This window comes from Phyllostomus hastatus, unplaced genomic scaffold (assembly GCF_019186645.2).
Source record: "Phyllostomus hastatus isolate PE091 unplaced genomic scaffold, TTU_PhHast_1.1 phas_scaffold_55, whole genome shotgun sequence".
NCBI lineage: Eukaryota > Metazoa > Chordata > Mammalia > Chiroptera > Phyllostomidae > Phyllostomus > Phyllostomus hastatus.
In genome coordinates, this window is record NW_025334035.1 from 11,167,323 (window position 1) to 11,186,187 (window position 18,865).

At 44.7% G+C, this 18,865-nt stretch overlaps 1 protein-coding gene across 4 annotated transcripts in view; it reads right to left on the reverse strand.

Moving 5' to 3' along the window:
* Positions 1-8,375: 8,375 nt before the first annotated feature.
* The window catches only part of ULK2 (unc-51 like autophagy activating kinase 2), a 112,514-nt gene continuing 102,024 nt past the window's right edge, over positions 8,376-18,865 (reverse strand). For 2 of the 4 annotated variants that reach the window (XM_045824092.1, XM_045824095.1), the window contains 2 exons: positions 13,718-13,853; positions 11,611-12,925 (listed from right to left, as the gene is read on the reverse strand). In XM_045824092.1, coding sequence (XP_045680048.1) covers positions 12,867-12,925; positions 13,718-13,853 — 195 coding nt within the window. In that variant the 3' untranslated portion in view covers positions 11,611-12,866. Of the gene's footprint in view, positions 10,039-11,610; positions 12,926-13,717; positions 13,854-18,865 lie in introns of those variants that run through there. The other 2 variants (XM_045824094.1, XM_045824093.1) reach the window with 2 other exon arrangements.

An 18,865-nucleotide genomic window follows, 5' to 3' on the forward strand; every position in this document is an offset into this window, starting at 1 on the left:
TCCAGCCATTGTGGTAGGATCTTGATGAGACAACATGTATTAATGAACTTCGGAAAGTGAAATTCCCTGCAAAATAATCCTCTGAAACAGCTACATTGATTACCTACAAAATTCACTCGTGTTTTAGTCCCCAAACATGCTTGCTTGCCCAATTTAATATGTATACATAGGTCTTTGCCTCTGGCCACCTGCAGTGGACTGCATTCCTTCCTCCTGGCTCTCCATGCAACCCAGACAGTGGCTCCCTCTGCAGCCTGCTCTTCCCACTTCCCTGTGCAGGCCCTCCTCACTCCCAGCCATCAGCTTCCCACTGGGGGGCCCCACAGCAGCACCCTCCAGCCAGGTGAGGGTTCTTCACACTCAGACTCCAGATGGTGCACCAACAGTGGGGCCTTCTAATCTAGAGGAGTGACTGCCAGGGCTTGGTTGGGGTGAGGGAGATGATGAGGAAGGATGGGGTGAGGCAAGCTGAACTTGGCTTCACCCAGATGCACGTAATTTCTGACCAGGAGTCCCTGCTCCTGGGTCCCCTTCAATCCTTGCAGTTGGGAGGAGGGGTCCTTGGCAACATTTCTTAAATGACCACAGGTGAGCCACAAGATGACTCTATTTGGTTTTTTGTTGCTGTTGTTTGTTATCAGTCTGTCTGCTACTGTTTACAGAGCCTGTCCCTCTAGGGGAGCTTAGGGGGCAGAAAGACCCGGATGCTAGGCCCCACCTCCTGGGAGAATGTACAAAAGGATTCCCAGGCCTTTGCAGCTCTCTGCTGCCTGCTACAGTGCTTCGGGTGGGAGAAGCTGCTGGTTTGCACCCCTGGAGTCGGTGGAGGGCAGAGAAGTAGGAGGTAGAGAGAGGTCTCCTCTCTCTCACCCTGATCCTCCAACCTTCCTGCTGTGCAGGTTCCCAGGAAGCCCCCAGGAAGCCAGGGCCTAAGTCAGGACCAAGGGCAGCCAGGTGGCACAGAAGGCAAGGGCAGGGCAGAGCCACAGCAAAGTGCAAGTCACGGTGAGCTAGGCACCGCCGCCTGGAAGTCACGGAAGACTCAGCCTTATTCCCCTCTGACCGCCTGCCCACCTGCCCGCCTGCCCGCCCACCCCGCCTCCCGGAAGGGAGCCTGGCCCGCGGCTGGCAGAAATTCGTGCCTGGGCAGCTGCCTGGGCACTCCTTTGTGGCCACACCCCGAATCCGGGCAAGCATGCGGAGCGCACTCCCATCACACATGAAGTGAACTGTTTACACCCAAATGGCGAGAACCAGTTTCATTTCTGCACAATAACACGCAAATACAACTCCACAAAATGCATAAATGTGAGGAATATTTTTTACACCAGTCTTTCTCCCACACTCAGCTTGCCTCTCTCTCGGTTGTCAGCACCCCCAATAACTCCAGTATGTTTTCCCTGTGTTTTTCTCAACGCTTGGGTAATGTCCAACAATGTTAAAATGTACATGACAAATGGGGCTCTCATTGTTTTCAAAAACAGGGTCTTATCAAATACATTCCTGCCTCATCTGGTCCTACTCAGTGGTATGCAGGTGCACCTCCCTCCAAAACCATGAGGACAGGTGCATTAATTCTACCCACTCTGGTGGCTGTTTAATATTAATAATATTTACAAGCCTGTGGTCATTATGTTCCCCATTTGTGGGGTATCTCTTTGCTTCTACTTTCTGACCACTGCTCCATAAACTTCTTTGAACTTTCAGGTGATTTTTATCTTTGTAATAGAGTCCTAGGAATATTTGCATCTTTAATTTCATGGGTGTTGCCAGAGATCACTCCACAGGCAACCCTACCGAAGACCAGCAGGGGAGTGCGAGCCCTGGAGGGGCTCATGCAGGCACTGCAGCAGAGAGCCCTTGGGTTTCTGGAGCAGCAGCCCCATGCCCAGAGAGCTGCACTAGGTTCAGGATGGCTCAGGTGATCTGTATTTGAGTCTGGAAAGGGCAGGCTTCCACTCGCTGCTTCAAGATCTGTTTTCCTGGTCAATGTCTACTTAGGAGCCCTTTGTATTATAGCCATATAAGTTGCTGGTATTTTCCCTAGTCTGTCATTTGTCTGTGGACTTTATTTATGGTATCTTTTGCTATACAAAATATTTATAAAGCCAAATAGAACTCTTCCTTTTTAATTTGGATGACAAGAGTCCTCTCTGATCCTAGGCTGTTCATCTAATTCCTCAGATATTCTGTAAGATTTTTGTTTTATTATTCACTCTGAGTACATAAAGAAATAATTTTACACATGAAGTAAAAGAGAATCCATATTACTTTCTTTTTGATGGACAGCCTGTTGTGCTAACACTGTGTAATAAAAATACCAACAGTAATGATGGATTTTCCATGTATTAACTCATTTAATCCTCACAACCACCTGAGAGGAAGAAACCTTTATCCTCTGCAGTTTATAGATGAGGAAACTCCTGCACAGAGAGGTGAGAGACTGGCTAGTGAGTACAGAGCCAGGTTCCGGCCACAGCCTCCCACTGACTTCAGCATCCCTGATCCAAGGCTCCTACCTGGCTGCCTCACTCATTTCTTTTAGGTTTTCAAACTTGTTGCCCTAGTGTTGCATATGCTTTCCTTAAAATTCTTTTAATCTCTTATATCTCCTTTCTCATTCCTAATCTGGTATATCTCTACTATCTCATTTTTCCTGTTGCAAGGAAAGTGCAAGTCATGGTGAGCCTGGGCTTTCTGTCCCCGGGTGTGCAAAGGCTGATTCATACTCATCTGTCCTTTCTCTTGGAAATGTGATGGTAAATGCCGGTCTGGTCCTCTAGTTCATTAATTTCTATTATGTTTGTCGATTCTTTCTTCCTTCTTTCCTTTGGTACTTACCCTGAGTATGTAGGTCTTTTTATTTTTGTCTATTTTAATACTGAAGGCACTTAATTTTCTGCTGGATTCAGTTTTGTGCTGTTCCAGAGATTTGGGGATGAAACACTCTCATCTTCATTGCTCTCTCAGAAGTTTTTAATTGAATTTCCCTCTCGATGTCCTCTTTAAGCCTAAGTGTTTACTAGAAGTTTATTTCCTAAGTCCAAGTAGTTAATATTATATTGGTCACACTTTTATTATTTTTTACCAATTTTATCAGATTATGATACAAATATGGCCTTTTCTCTAGTTTTCTGTATTCGTTCAGGTTTTCTTCATGGTCACATAGATGATTGATTTTTGTAGCATTTCCAGGGGTACATGAATAATAAGATGTATGTTTTCAATGTCACCCCAATTAAGTCAACAAAAATTTTTATGAAAACTCAACAATTGAGGGAGAAAGATGTATGTTTTCTTCATACATGTAAGAATTTCCACCTATTAAATCAAATTTATTGACTACTTCTCGATTTCTATTTACTTGGTCTAATTCTGAGAGATGTGTCATGAAATCTCTCCTTATACTTCTAATACTCTTGCCTTGTGTAAAACTATCATTTTGCTTCGTTCATACAGATTTATGACTCATCTTTGTAATTTTTGCTTTTCTTCTTCACATCACGTTTTAACCTTAAAGTTATCACCAGTCCTGTCTTATTTTTGTTTACATCTGCCCACACACCTAATTATTTCCAGCCTTTCTCTATCATGCTGCTTTGCATACACTTCTTGTCAATCACGTACAGTTGGGGTTTTATTTATATATGAGTCTCTCTTGTTTAGAATGATGACTGAAAGTCTTGATGTTATTCTTCCCATTGCTCTATGGTGTCTGTTGACCTTGTTCTACTCCCAGATGGTCCTGACTCCTTCCCCTTTCCCTGTTCATTGTCAGCTCTCCCACCTCCCTATTCAACCCCGTCCCTTCTTACTCCCTGCTCTCAGATTCAGATGCTCATTCTTCCACAATTATCCGAAAGCAAAACACCAGCTCACTAGTGCTTGGACCAGTGAAGTATGAATACAAAATGGCTTTTTAAATTTGTTTGCAATTACTGCCTCCAGCGGCGCCTCCTGGAATCTTTATTTTCCATCCTTTCAAACATTCCCAGCTGCTGCCATCACTTCTGGTCAATTGCCGGTACCGAAATCTCCCGAAATCTCCGTCCAGAAGAATTTAACACTTTGATTCCAGCCTGGGTACACGCCAAGGACAGGGACAGGATCTCACCCCCCTCCACAGCCCTGTCGCCTGGGTCCCGCCGTCCCGTACCCACCCCCCCCACCCCCGCTGTGCTGGTGCCGGCAGAAGAGGCACCGAGGCAAAACCCTTCCTTTGGCCAGGCTGAAGCGGCCAGGCCACAGTGGGTGACCCAAGTTGGCCCTCAGGGCCCCGCAGCACCGGCACCACGCAGTCCGGGAAGGGAGATCGCGGCAGTCCTTCAGCTCCTGCCCACGCCCTCTACAGCATCCTCCTTCAGGGTCCCCTACCCAGCTAGCAGCCTCCTGGTAGCAGCAGGAAGGTCGCCCCATAGGGTCCTCTGCATGCCACAGCCAGAGGAGCCGCATGCCGGTCGGTGCCCAGTGGGGAACGGAGGCTCCCACCCCGTCCCTCTTTGGCAAGTCTCCCGACTGAGGACACATCCCAGTGGGGCGATGAAACGCCACCCCCCCCCCCCTTAGTAACTCTCTAGGAGCCCCTCAGTTGGTTCCAAGGGTGGGGAATCCACTGCAGGGAGGTTAGGGGAAGAAAGAGAAAGTGTCCTTAGGGTCACAATTCCTTCAACTCCCCAGCTCTCCAGTGTCTAGTTTTCTGTTTAGGTGGCTGAAAGATGGCTGGACGATAGACAAAGCCCTTCACTCCCGCACCGGGGACAGAGGTCTCAGCAGCTCACAGGGCACAGAACAGGCCCTGGGAGATGGGGGGGGGGGGCGGTAGAGACCTGGCAGAGTCCCTCAGGGGACCCACCACTGAAGCACATGCCATTTTTCACCTATGTCCAACCCTGGTGATCCTGGACAGGGACTGACAGCTGCTCCTGGGACCACTGAGACACCTACATCGTGCATGGCCCCATTTCCAACGGTCTGCACACTACCCACACAGTGGGAAATTATTTAGTCTTGAAAAGGAAGAATATTGACACATGTTCCAACCTGGGTGAACCTGAGGAAATTCGACCGAGTGAAACACCCCAGTCACAAAAAGAGAAATACTGAATGGTTCCACTAGGTGGTGGCTGCCAGGGCAGGGAAAGGAGAGTGGGCAGTTAGTGTGAAGAAGGCTCCGAGTTTCAGTCTGGATGGAGTGATGGTAGCCCAACAATGCCAATGTGCTTAACACCCCTGAACGGAACACATTCAAGTGTTTTTTGTGTTCTGTGTGTTTTACCACAATACCCATTCCGCCCCCCCCCCACCTCGCAGTAAGTCCTATTCACATGGGGCCAGTAACACAAATCTGTCAATACCATTTGCTAAGCCCCCTGGGGGCGAGTGCTGGCCCTGACCTCCCTGAGCTCACCTGAAGGACAGGCAAGAGGCTCCAGGGGCTGGATGCAGGAGCGGCAGAGCCAGAGTGGAGGCAGAGAAATGCCCCAGGGACAGACAAAGCGCCACACACACACACACACACACACACACACACACACACTGGGGGTAGAACAATTGCAGCTCTAAGTGGCCAAGCTTGCACTTGCTGAAAGACATGCAGGAGAGAGACAGATGGTGGGGGACACACAGCCCTGCGTTTCTGAGTATTGAAAGCAAAACTATCACAATGTACTGCACACTTTGTAAGTACCAATCCATGTGCAAAGGGCATTTTCCCCACAAAAACTGTATTAGGAGGCACTACTTTGATTTTCTTGGATGAAGAAAACAGGAGGCTCAGGCAGGTGAGGCCACTCACTCAAGGCCCACAGCAAGAGTAGGAATGATGCACCTCATTCGTCAAAGAGCCAGAAAAACAAAATTGCTGCAAAACATGTTGCAAGGCAAGAATGGTGCAAGTTTTGCATTGTGTATTTACTAACAGTCTGATGAATTGTTTAAAAGCAGATGGTCACTAGTTTGGTCCTTCTGACCCATAGACATTTCCACTTTCACATTCACTGGGCTGGTGGGCACCACATCTCTGTTGTTACCATGTGAACCTTGCACATCTCTCCTGCTTTTAATCTAATGCCAGCTCCAGCCCATGGCTTACACATTAAAAATGGTTTTCATTTTTTTCTAACGGATGGAAAAAAATTTAAAGACTCTTTCATGAAATATGGAAATTGTATTAAATACAAATTTTAAAGTCTGTAAATAGTTTAATTAGAACAGCCATTTTTGTGTGTGTACTGTCCATGGCTGCTTTTTGAGGCACAACAGCTGAGTTGACTAAGGTGCAGCAGTGTGGTCTCCAATCTGAAACACTATTCGGCCCTGCAGAGTCTGCAAACACCTAGCATCCTGGACCATCCAGCCCCAGGTTTCCCCTTACAGAGGAACACAGATGTTTTTATGACCCTGTAACTGTGATCTTTACAATTAGCTGTTTACGTACCATAATAAGCATTCTGCTTTCCAAACACTGCCCTGTTTTCACACCCTTTCTGACTGACAGGTTTCATCACCCTTCCTCATGAGTTAATGAATGTTGATCTGTGTACAAGACCAACCTAAGAAATATTTGAGCACATTCATGGTGGAAAAGAGAGTTCACATCTCAGAAAAAAATGTGACAGAGAAAGCAGCGTGTGACTGACAGAAGGAAGAAACATGCTCTCAGCAGAGACAGGGCCGGGTCCCCAGGCCTCAGGCCCCACTGTACAGCTGATGCCTCATCTTCCATGGCGTGCTCACTCAGGGCTCACGGGTCAGGGACTGGTGTGAGCCCTCCCCATGAACTCATATTTCATTTAATACCTCAGTACACCGGAGAGGCAAATTCTATACAATCTCCATTTAGAGCTGAGGAAAGCAAAGCCGAGAGGCTGAGAGTCTGGCCCACAATAATCAGCGCACATGGAGGGTGATACAAGGACAAGCGTTCCGGGAGGATAAGGACACAAAGAGCTCTCAAATCTACTTCCATGTCCTGAGCCAGGAGACTCAGAATGTTATTGTGGGGCCCCGTGATGTGCCCATGCCAGGGGCTCATGCATTCAGCTGTTCACAGTAAGGCTTCTAATTCAGGGGGGTGGGGGAGGGGAGTGGTCAGGAACAAAGGGGATTTCCTTATTTTCTCCTAGGATTTCCCCACACTTTACTCTCCCTTCATCTGTTATATTTACTGCAAATACCTTTCCTAACAGGTTAGGTGCTTTTTATAATTTTCCCTATACCTGAAAACCCTGATTTTAAAATTACATCATTATAATGGGCTCATGGTGGAAAATAGTATCAACATTATGGAGCAGAAAGTTAAGCATAAGGCCTCTCCACCCACCTATGACAACTCCCACTGCCAGCCACCGACAGGGAAGGAGACTATTACTCCGTTGGACAGCCGCACATGCCTGCCGTTATCATCTCAAACACTTGACATGCACTCAAATCTCTTCTTTTGTGAATTGTTTCATCATATTTAGGTTTGGAGAAGTCGTCCATAGGGGAAAGGTATATGGGGCTTCTACTTTTTCATAGTAAAAAGCATTGTGGAAAAAAAAAATTCATGCTCCCAACATCCTGGGTTTCTTCCACTAGAAACCATGGGTTTGCTTTGCACCCTTAATTTATGGTGCTGCGTACCAGCTCAGCCGCCTGAGCTTCTGCTCCTCATGATAGCTCCTCCATTGGCCTGCACCTGGTTTATTTCTGGATGGTGCAGCACACTTGCCTGTCCTCTTCACAGAAACCCTCCAGCTGGGGCAGAGCAGCAGTCTCAATGGCAGGATTCCTGTAGCTGCTCCCTAATGGGCACAGGTGTGCAGGAAGCAATTTTATTGCCCAGAAGGACAGCCACGGAAAGGCCATCTGGAGATGCCTCTGTCCAACTCAGCACCTTCCTCCCTACCTTTCCCTGCAGGAGATGGAGCCCAAATACTGATGGCTACTCCTGCAGACACACCCTTAATGTCCACCCTGTGGACATCAAGACCCTCACACTGACTGGGCTGAAATGGGAAAGGGCAAGGAAGGCAAGGGGAGAAGGAGCAACCTGGTTGGGGCCTGCTGGTTTGAGACAAAGGCTGTGCATGCCACCCTCCTCCTGGTGCACAGAAAGGGCTGGCATGGAACTCTCTGCTGGTCAAGTCCAAGTGGAGAGTGTGAGACTGCACAGCGATGGTGAGGACAGGCTAAGGAGCTTCCTGGGAAGGGGTCTGTATCTATGACCAGCCATCAGTGAAAGAACTGGGCCCAGGAGGCAGCCAGGGCCCTTGCGAGGCCCCTGGGCAAACATGGGGTTGAAGCCCAACTCCCCCTGGGACTGGATAATCTCCTGCTATTCCATTTCACTGGCGCATATCAGCAACAAACAAGAAAACTGTAAAGTGGGCCCATCAAAGGCTCAAGTTTATTCACATCGTAGAAGCCCTTTCACATAGTTTCAAGGGTGGTTTCTTAAACCTACTGTGCTTGGACTCCTACTGCACACCCCCCAAGGGGGCTGCACAAAGCTCCTGACTTCATCTGCTTCTTGGCATCTGCTGCCTTCTGTTCCTGCAAGACGGCTCCAGCAGGAGGCACCTGGATACCAAATGTCATAAAGCTGCCTTCGCTCCCCTCTTCCTAGAAGGACCCAGACGTGCACAGGCATGGCACTCTGGGACACCATGTAAGAGAAGCAAGATTCCTCCTGCCCAGCAGTCTGGCAGTCCAACCCCTGCAGTACTCTGCTTCTACCATATCTAGGCATGTGGCCTTTCTCTTGGGAAAATTACTCTCCAAGTCAGTTTTTTCCATCTGTAAAATGAGGCATGTAAGGGTTGGTATGAGAATCAAAGTAATAAATAGACTGACACACATTTTGTTAAAATTGCCAGGTCGACCTAAAAGGGTAAGTAAAGGATATCTTGAAAACAGACTGCCTGGTGGGTGGGCCGGGGAAGGAGCTGCGTCCTTTAGCTGTCTGGCTAAAGCAAATGTGGTTCCAGTAAGCTCTGAAACCAGGCTTTGCCTCAACCCCACCCGCTCCCCCACCAAAACAAACTGTTCATCACCTCTCCCCAAAACAAAACAGCAAAGAGCTACAGATGGACCACCACTTCAACAGCTGACGCTCTCAAGGACTTACTGTGCTGGTTCGGGGCTGTTTGAACTTCACACTTACTAACTTGCTTTGTTCTCACCATGGCTGTGTGAGCTGTGCCCTCCCCTGGTTTGCCAGATACAGAGAGGTCAGGGTGTGTACCCAAAGACACACAGTAATGCATGGGAGAGCTGGAGTCAGACCAAGTGCACCACTATGCCCAAGGATGGACAGAAGTTCTCCATAAATAAGGGCTCTGATGGCCTTTCCTAGTGATGTGAAAAAACCCTCCCAGAGCAGGGTGGCCCCAGAGGGGAGGGACTCAGTGGGGAGCAGCACTGAGACAGCCAACCAGGTTAAGAAGGAAATTGAATCAGTTCTTCCTAACACACCCCCATACACTTAGCAACTCCCAGGTTGTAGACTTCAGAAGAATCTCCCATCTCAGATCCCTCTTCGGAGGCACCGAGACCTCTGGCACATTAAAAACTGGACTGAGAGGCCCTCTCTGAAAAGGAAAACACCCACAGATTCGGTATGCCTGCACTGAGTGCAGACACACCTCTTTCGGGTCCAGATGTCCTGGTCCTTGCACATAGTGGGGCTGCACTGTCAGCGGCCTCTCTGCTTCTGTTTCTTTCTCCAGGATGATGGTCACTGAGTTCACAACGGCCCTTTACTGGTTTGGTTTTGCCTCTTCTGCTGAAGTGGAGCTTTTGGGGACAACTGTCAGTTTCCCGCAGAGCAGTGCTTTCCCAGGCAAATCACTTATGGTGCCATTTCTTCTGTAGCAGGTGAGGAAGTACCCCCTTGACCCCTCTCCCAAAGAAAGCATTTTTACAGAGCTTTAACAGCCAAGGAAGAGACTTGGGTAGGCCCAAGAGCTTCCATGGCTGAAGATTCAGGAGTACGTCATCCGGACATGAACTGTCTCCAGGCCGCACAGTGGTAGCACAGACACTTCTCAGATGCACCTATTAATGGAGAGATGATAGCAGGTCTTCAGCAGCAGCTACTCCCTGTCAAGCCCATCAGCAGGCAATCCTCTGAGAGAACACATCACCTTGCTTTATCCAGAAAAAAATTTAAGACTGCTTACAGAAACTATGAGGGGAAAGGATACATTAAAAGTGGGAAGTCCTCCTCCAAGGCCTATGCTCAAATCACTTCAGCACCTCAAGAATTCTTTTGATACCCGAGTCAATGACCTCATGGCCATGATGTCCAGCTCAACATCCTCTTTACTACCCTGTGGAGACCAAGGCCACCCACCCCCAATGGTAAGCTCCTTTCCCAGCTCCTGTCCCTCACTACAGCCAGGACAGAACACCTGCTGCTCTGGTTTCTCCTCTTGGTGGGGGTGGGGAGCTTAGGACTATGGGAACCACCAGGTCTAGCACCAGTGTAGGTAAAGCAAATCCTTACTGCAGGAATACAGCCAATCAGAAAATTCATTGGTTTACATTTGTGTGGTCAGTAACTTTCTGGGTTATGGCTTGAATGTAGGTGGCCAACCCATAAATATATGAACTGGTCAATTTCTACATTATGAAAGAGATGATATGAAATTAAAAAATACTAATGGAAACAAAGTGTTTATTATTGTTATAATCAAGGCAAAATCTCTTAAACAATTAGCCTTGATAATGGAAGCATAATCAGAACCATTATTCATGACTTTGCAGTTTGATCTTCTCTGCTGTTGAGACTTCAGTTTCACAAACACTATCTACCACAAAACCTTTCTTACACAAGCAGAAGAAGAAAGGACCTGGAAGTCACAAAGCCTGGCATAGCTCCCCCTAGTTACCAGACTGCAGACCCATCACTTGCTGGCTGTGACCCTATTTCATTCTATGTTTAATTAAAACAAACAAACAAACAAAACAAAAACAAAAACAAAAAAACTGGAGAGGGGAGGAAGGCCGAGAATGAACCCATGCCCTAGAGGATGAACTGAGACAGCCTGGGAAGTAACTGCACACCTAACAAGTTACACAACACAGTGCCCTCAGCCTCTCAGCCCAGCAGAGGGGCAGGAGTCCCTACTGCACACAAACTGTTCCTGCACTGCAATAGCCACTGAAGCCTGACACCCTGGGGCGGGGCAGAGCTTCCAAATGCACTGAGGAAGGCTCAGGCTTGAAAAGCCATGTGATATGAACCCAGCTTTACCCTAGAAACACTTTGTCAGGTTTATTTTACCTTAATTTACATCTGTATAGGCAGTTATAAAAAGGCTATTTACTATACAACAATCTGGTGAATTTTACCTAGTTTCAAGAATAATGCATGCAGTTACAAATGAGAGGTAGAAACACTGTATTAAAGACCTAAAAATACACAAACATCATATAAATAAATGTTCAAATTAACTGCTGGAATTTTATACAGATAAATAAGGTAAAATTACATTACATTATCAAAGAAAAGAAAAACTATGTTTTTGTTTTTATCAGCACACTAAAATTAGATTAATGCCGAAGAGTTTCTATGTAATTTGTCAGAGTTCAGATTTATTATCTAAAAGGATTAAAATAAAAGGATTAAAACTGAAGAATCGTTTATTCAAGTATTCAAGCAGGTAAATAAAAGAAACAAATAATATACAACCTAGGAAACATTTCTGGAGGGATGCTAACTGTCCACATTCTCCACTACTAGTTATTTGGTGAACCATCAGGATTAACACGAAAAATACATTTTAGGCCAGAAAGCTGCCCATTTTCCTAAGAGAAAACAAATCTCACTTTTCACTAATTTCATGTACAAACTCTGCATCATTAACAAGCCTTTAAATCACCAACTTTGATTTGGTCCTATTAGAATTCTTGAGGGTATCCCTTGATTGACATTTTTTCTAATACTGCTTAAATAAACCAAACCTAGCCTTTAATAAACCCAGAAGTCACAGGCATCAATGAGCATCCTGCATGCACACACACAAACGCAACCAAAAGCCAATAACCGGCAACTCAAAAATATCACTGAGAAAATCTGTGGGTATAGATAGATGAATAGGTTAAAAAATGCAAAGATTCACATGAACACAAATTTTTACCATTGAAAAGCCCACCAGAGATTACATGTGAATTCTGGAAACAGTGTGTGTATATAATCAAGTAAAATATTTTCAAAACAAGTCCATTGTGCCTCAGTTAGTTTTAAATTGCAAAGTCCAATACAGAGTTGTTTTAATAAATTAGTGCAATATATGAAAGATCTGGAAGATTAATAAGTGTCCGCATCAGGTCAAATGGAACATTTCAGAAGTCCTTCTAAGACCCATCTTTCGTCTCTCCTCAGGTTCCGTCTTCCTGAGCTGTTTAAGGATGCATGCTCAGATTCAAACTTACCCCAAGTATCAAACTGCCCAGATGAGATGGAGTTGTCTTTTTTTATACCTCAGTAAACATGTGGAATTTCACACATTGCTCTGGTGAACTGAGTGAGAGCTACTCACTTGTTTCATTCTTAATTTTCCTTAAGAATAAATGTACTGATAACTCTAGTTCTAAGGTACATTTATTTACCAAGTTCAAGCTGAGAGCCAGCCAAGTGGAATACTCTTACTTCTGCTTCTATAATGGAAAAGGAAAGTGGTGGCTTCTCCAATAAGGCAGATTTTCCTACACATATGTACTTTTTGGATTGTTTTTGTTTTGAGATCACTGCTTGTTCTTTGGTTGTCACCAGGTAAGAAACTAGTTTCCTGGGGATGGGGCAACAGAACCCAAGCTGTACCCCTAACACGTCACCTTATACCCCTCACCAAGGGGCCATGGGACAGGCCTGCCGCCGCTCACATTGTGGAAGAACTATAGCAGAGTGCCGACAATCTTCTTTCAATACTAGATTTATCTACAAATAAAATAAATTAAAATCATAATAAAGATCATTTATATTTTCAAAACCAAGGAAAGAAAAACTGATTAAAAAATCACTCACTCTACCTACATCCTCATCTCTGTTCTATTTTGCCCCAGAGTTAACAGTTCTGAATACTTTTTCTTCTTTTTGTCTGGTAATTGCTAGGATATGACTTGTAGTTTAGTGCTGCACATGGGTAAAATTTAGATTAGCACAGCAAATAAAGAACAAACAATTGCAAATAATTTTAGACCTGCCAACTCTTGTGGCTCTGCAGAATGTGGTGTGACCACATATACTCCAACAGATCCTTCACCTCCTCCCCAAAAACCACATCACTGTGCTCATACCTGACCAGTGATGAGATCATGCTGGTATCCTATCAACCTCCATTCTATCTATACCAAATATGAAGCACATAGGGTCTTCCTGGGATTCTTCAGTCACTAAGCCCACGAGACTTAAGATAATTTCATGTTATTATTTAATAATAAAAACAAGGTTCTCTGTGTACGCACACACCAACACAGTAGGGCAGTACAGAAATCTAAAGAGTGAGGACAAAAGCCATGAGTGCTTTACAAGTATTATCTCTAATCCTCACTACAGCTCTGCAAAGCAGGCATTGTTCCCTTATCTTTTGGAAGAAGAAACTGAGACCACAGAAAGGTGAAGTGATTTGCCCAAGATTGGAAAACCAACCTTCAAACCCAGGCAGTGTGATTCCCAGTGCCAAGCTCTTCCTACTGTACCTGTGTGGGAAACACTGCTAAGTCAACTTACATTTGTGTATGTTTTCAATATCTGCAGGGTCCTGGAGAATCTTAGCTAGGCCTTCCAAAAGCAGGGCTGCCTTCTGATAGCGATGGACAATGTCTTCAGTCTGCTGGAACATCTCGTCCAGAGCTGCAGACTGAACCTGAAGCCAGTCAACAAAAAGGAGATGCTCAGCTTTTCCAAGAAAATACTAATCCATTTGGGCAAGGTAGCTTTAAGTGGAATCTATAAAACTAACACATTTTGAAAAAATGATTACAGTCTACCAAACTAGATAAAACTTAAAAGATAAGAGATTCATCGGATGAGCGATATAAAGAAGGAGCTTCCTGACAAAAGAGATTCTGCATTCAAACATAGCCTTCTTATCCTCAGACATTTCTGACTGAGGAAGGATAAGACATTCATGGAATTTACACTTCTAAATTGGCTCTTCTATGGCTTATGTTAAACAAACACCTTCACACTAGGGTAAGCTGGCATTTCATTAGAGTAGATTTTGTTACAATAAAATAACTAAATGGTGTTAAAAGTCAGTTCTCAGCTGTGTCTTTTAGTTAAATGACTGTCTGGTATATTCACTCACTCACTCAGGGATCTTCACTGAGCACACAAAGGAGCTCACAGTCTGGGGGAGACAGGCCTGCAAGGGTGACATGGTACACTAGGAGGAAGCCCCAGAGGGCACAGAGGTAACAGAAGGAGAGGAAGGGTAGGGAAGACCTCCAGGAAATGACGTTAGGGACAGTCATGAAGATGTAATAGGAGTGAGCTAAGTGATGCAAAAGGTAGGTGGGGGCTTTCCAAAACTAGGGGACAGTAGTATTATTCACAAGGTTATGAGTATTTGAGTTTCCCCAATAGCATTCTGTTTTTCTCTGTAATCATTAAAAGTCAGGACTGTCAGTAATCCAGTTTCCTAATTTACTTGTCAATATGCTGTCTTCTTCAAAAAATAATTTAAAGACACTTATAATAAAATAAATGACATGAATATAGAAAATAAGAGTCAGGGAAAGGAAGAAGAAATAAGTTACTAAACTTAAGTGGTAATATCTCTAAACTTGCTAAGCAGCCAAGGCAAAACAAGGGACTTATTAAAGTTACATGGCTCTTTTTCTCAGACGAGAAAGAAGCACCATAATTCCTTTTGAGAGGACCTTCTTCCTGGTACAACTTCTACAAAAAAATTATTGCCCTGGTCAGTGTGGCTCAGTTGGTTGGAGTACTGCCCCATAAACTGAAAGGTCATGGGTTTAATTCCTGGTCAGGGCACATATCTAGGTTGCAGTTTTGATCCCCAGTCGGGGTGCCTGTAAGAGGCAACCAATCAATGTTTCTCTCTCACATGGATGTTTCTCTCCCTCTCTTTTACCCTCCCTTTCCCTCTCTCTAAAATCAATAAGCATGTCCTTGAGTGAGGATAAAAAACAATTATCATATGAAGTCTTGACTCAGTATAGACTGATACAATGCATATTATTAATGCCAACAGTTTACATTCCAAAGTTGTTTTCATATGATTTTTATTGTAATGGCTTTCAAAATTAAGTCCAAGGGTGTAATATAACAGTACAAAGCAAAAGAGCAAATCGGGGGAAAGAAGGGAGGTCTATGTTAATGTGGTAAAAATGGGAGCAAGATGGCAGTGCGGTAGGAGAAAGCAGATTTCCCTTCCCCCTACGCATGGGAGAGAAACTGGCCGATCTTCAGAGGAACAGAGCAGGGGGCCAACAAAATCACAACATTTATGAAAATAGGACATCAAAAATTATAGCAGACATTGAAAAACCAGATGGTAAGGAGACTGCTTCACGATAAGAAGGGCCCAGGAATCAGCGCGGGCCCCAGGAAGGTTGCAGGCCCCAGGCCTGCTGCTCCTCGGCCTGCCTCAGGGCACTCGGGAGAAGAGCTGGGTCAACTGCTCCCTCCCCACCAAACGCCAAACAAGGACTGAGCAGCACCGGGGGAAGTCTTATTGCTTGAAGGCACAGAGAGAGGAGTGAGGGCTGAGAGACAATCACACAGAGGCTATGAGCACCCACGCATAGCCCTGGGAAGAGTGAGTGCCCCAGCCTGAGCAACCAAGGGTGGCCTGGCCTGGCCGTGGGCCCACACCCCCAACCCGGAGATAGTGTGATTTTGTGGAAGACCCAGACCCCACAGCCCTGAACACGGAAAGGGCACGGGTGATTGCGGGAACCTGGAGCCCACTGCGGTGAACTTGGGGGAACTGTGCACCCCCTCAAGATCCCCGGAGCTTACACTGTGAAGTGCGCACTCCCTCGGGTTAACCATGAACCTGGAAAAGACATCTGAGGGTGCTTTGCGGGATCCCGAAGCCCAGGAGCCCCCTGTGGTGAGCTCCTGTGAATGAGCTTGGGAGCGCCCAGACCCACACCCAGGGTCCTGTGGAGAGGCACTGGATCACCTCTGGGAAGAGGGCGTGGATAGCCCTGGGGACAGTACTCGAGAGACTGACTGAATTCTGACTGGGAAGAGTGAAAAGCATTCCAATCCCCCCTCAGCCTGCTGAAGCCAGCAAGACCAGAAAAATTGGTTTGGCCAGTTAGAAACCAACAAGAGGTGTTTTTTTGGTTTTTTTTGACATTTTGTTTTGTTTTGTTTGAGATTTTGTTTTTTTTTATGTTTGAGTTTATCTTTTTAAAGTAACTTTCTATTTTTTAATGTTTATTATTTTTTTATCTCTCAATTCCTTATGTTTCTCTTCCTTTCATCCTAGTGTTATTCCTTCCTTTCCAAATTTATCTCTCCTTCATTCTATCTTCTGCTTTTTTTTTTTGAACCTGCAAGTTACTGCAAATTTGTATCATCTTTTTTCATTTTTCTTACATTTCTTATTTTAATAGTATTTTGGTATTCCTCTTCTTTCTCTATAGTCTTTGCTTGGCTGATTACACTGTATCATTTGATAAGTTTCCCCTGTTATCTCATTCATAGTGTACTGCTAATTTACTGTCCTTCATTTGTGTTCTGTTAGTACACTACTCAAGGTTCTATACTCCCTGTTCTTGTTATCTAGATCTCATAGACTCTGCCATATGATTGTTGCTCTAATATTACTATAAATAAGACATATTCAATACAATTGGAAATACTACACAACATCCCTCCCAGATCTCAGCCAACTTCAAGGTTTCCAGAACTCTATTATTCTTGTGGTTAACTCTATTCTATTAAACACTACTCCTATTTACTATTCTTTACTCCCACTCTACTTCAGAATCTGACCGTCCCACAGCCTCACTGCTTTCTAGATCCAACTCACAATCTTTTCCTCCCCAATAAGAGTCTTATCTTCTTCCCATCCTTTCTAAAACGTGGCTAGTGGGGCGAAAGATCACAGTTAACACTATACGTAGCCAAAGGATCTCCTATCTCTTCTCTACTGGCTGCTACTGGAAATATAGAATACTCTCTTGCTGTCTTAAACCATTTTACCTTACTCCTCCAACTGATCACAAAAAAGAGAAGGGAGAAGCTGTGAACACCAGGAAACCCGAAGGAGACTGCACCAATGAATCTCAAGGCATTCTACGACAGAAGTTTACACCGTAAACACAGGGAACCAAAACAGATCAATTTAAGAAACAGAGGCTAACAAGAAGAGTCTTACGAACAATGGGAAGACAAAGAAACAATCCCCAAATGAAGGGAAAGACAGAAGCCTCAGAAAGAATGCTAAATGAAACAGAGGCAACTCAACTATCAGATGGTGACTTGAAAGAAATTATTGTGAGGAAGCTCAATGAGCTCACAATGAGCTACCGCAAACTGCAGGGAAACTACCCCAAACTCACTGCAAACTATGTCAACTTAAAAAAGGAAATGGAAACTATCAACAATGCCAAGAGGAAAGAAGAAATGAAGAACACATTATCTTATCTGAACTGAAGAACACAGCAGAAGGAATGAAAAGCAGGATCGATGAAGCAGAAGATCAGATCAGTGAGCTGGAGGACAAAGTTGAAAAAACACCCAGAAAGAGCAAGAAAAGGAAAAGAGGCTCAGAAAGAATAAAGAGGGATTAAGAGAAATGCAAAGCAATATGAAATGTAATAATATCCTTATAATAGGGAAGCCAGAAGGAGGAGAAGAAGAGCAAGGGATAGAAAACCTATTTGAAAAATGATGGAAAACTTCCCTAATTTGATGAGAGAAAAAGTCACACAAACCCAGGAAACACAGGGAGTCCCAATCAAGAGGAACCCAAAGAGGCCCACCTCAAGACAAATCAAAATTAAATGGCAAAATTTCAAGACAAAGAGAGAATCTTAAAAGCAGCAAGGGAGAAACAGGAAGTAACATACCAGGGAGCCCCAATAAGGCTAGCAGCTGGCTTCTCAATGGAAATGCTCCAAGCCAGAAGAGAATGCCAAGAAATATTCCAAGTAATGAGAACCAGAGGCCTGCAACCAAGGCTACTTTACCCAACAAGGCTCTCTCTCAATCAAGATAGAAAGCCAAATAAGGAGCTTCCCAGACAAACGAAGTCTAAAAGAATACACCTCCACCAAACCAGCTGTGCAAGAGATGCTAAAGGGACTGCTTTAAGGTAAGGAAGGAAAAGAGACAGAAAGAGAGAGAGAGAGAGAAAGAGGAACACAGGTACATAAATGGCAATGAACAAGTACCTATCAATAATAACCTTAAATGTAAATGGATTAAATGCTCCAATCAAAAGACACAGAATAGCTGAATGGATAAGAAAACATGACCCACACATATGCTGCCTACAAGAGACCCACCTCAGGATAAAAGACCTGCACAGGCTGAAAGTGAAGGGCTGGAAACAAATCTTCTAAGCAAATGGATAGGAAAAAAAAGCTGGAGTAGCAATACTCATATCAGACAAAACAGACTTCCAAAAAAGGGTCATAAAGAGAGACCCAGAATGTCACTTCATAATACTTAAGGGAAGAATCCACCAAGAAGACATAAACATTGTAAATATACATGCAGCCAACATAGGAGCACCCAAATACGTAAAGAAAATCTTAGAGGACTTCAAGAAAGATATTGACAGCAACACAATTATAGTAGGAGATTTTAACACCCCACTGTCAAAAATAGATCTTCCAAACAAAATATCAACAAAGATATTGTGGCATTGAACAATGCCCTAGATGAAAT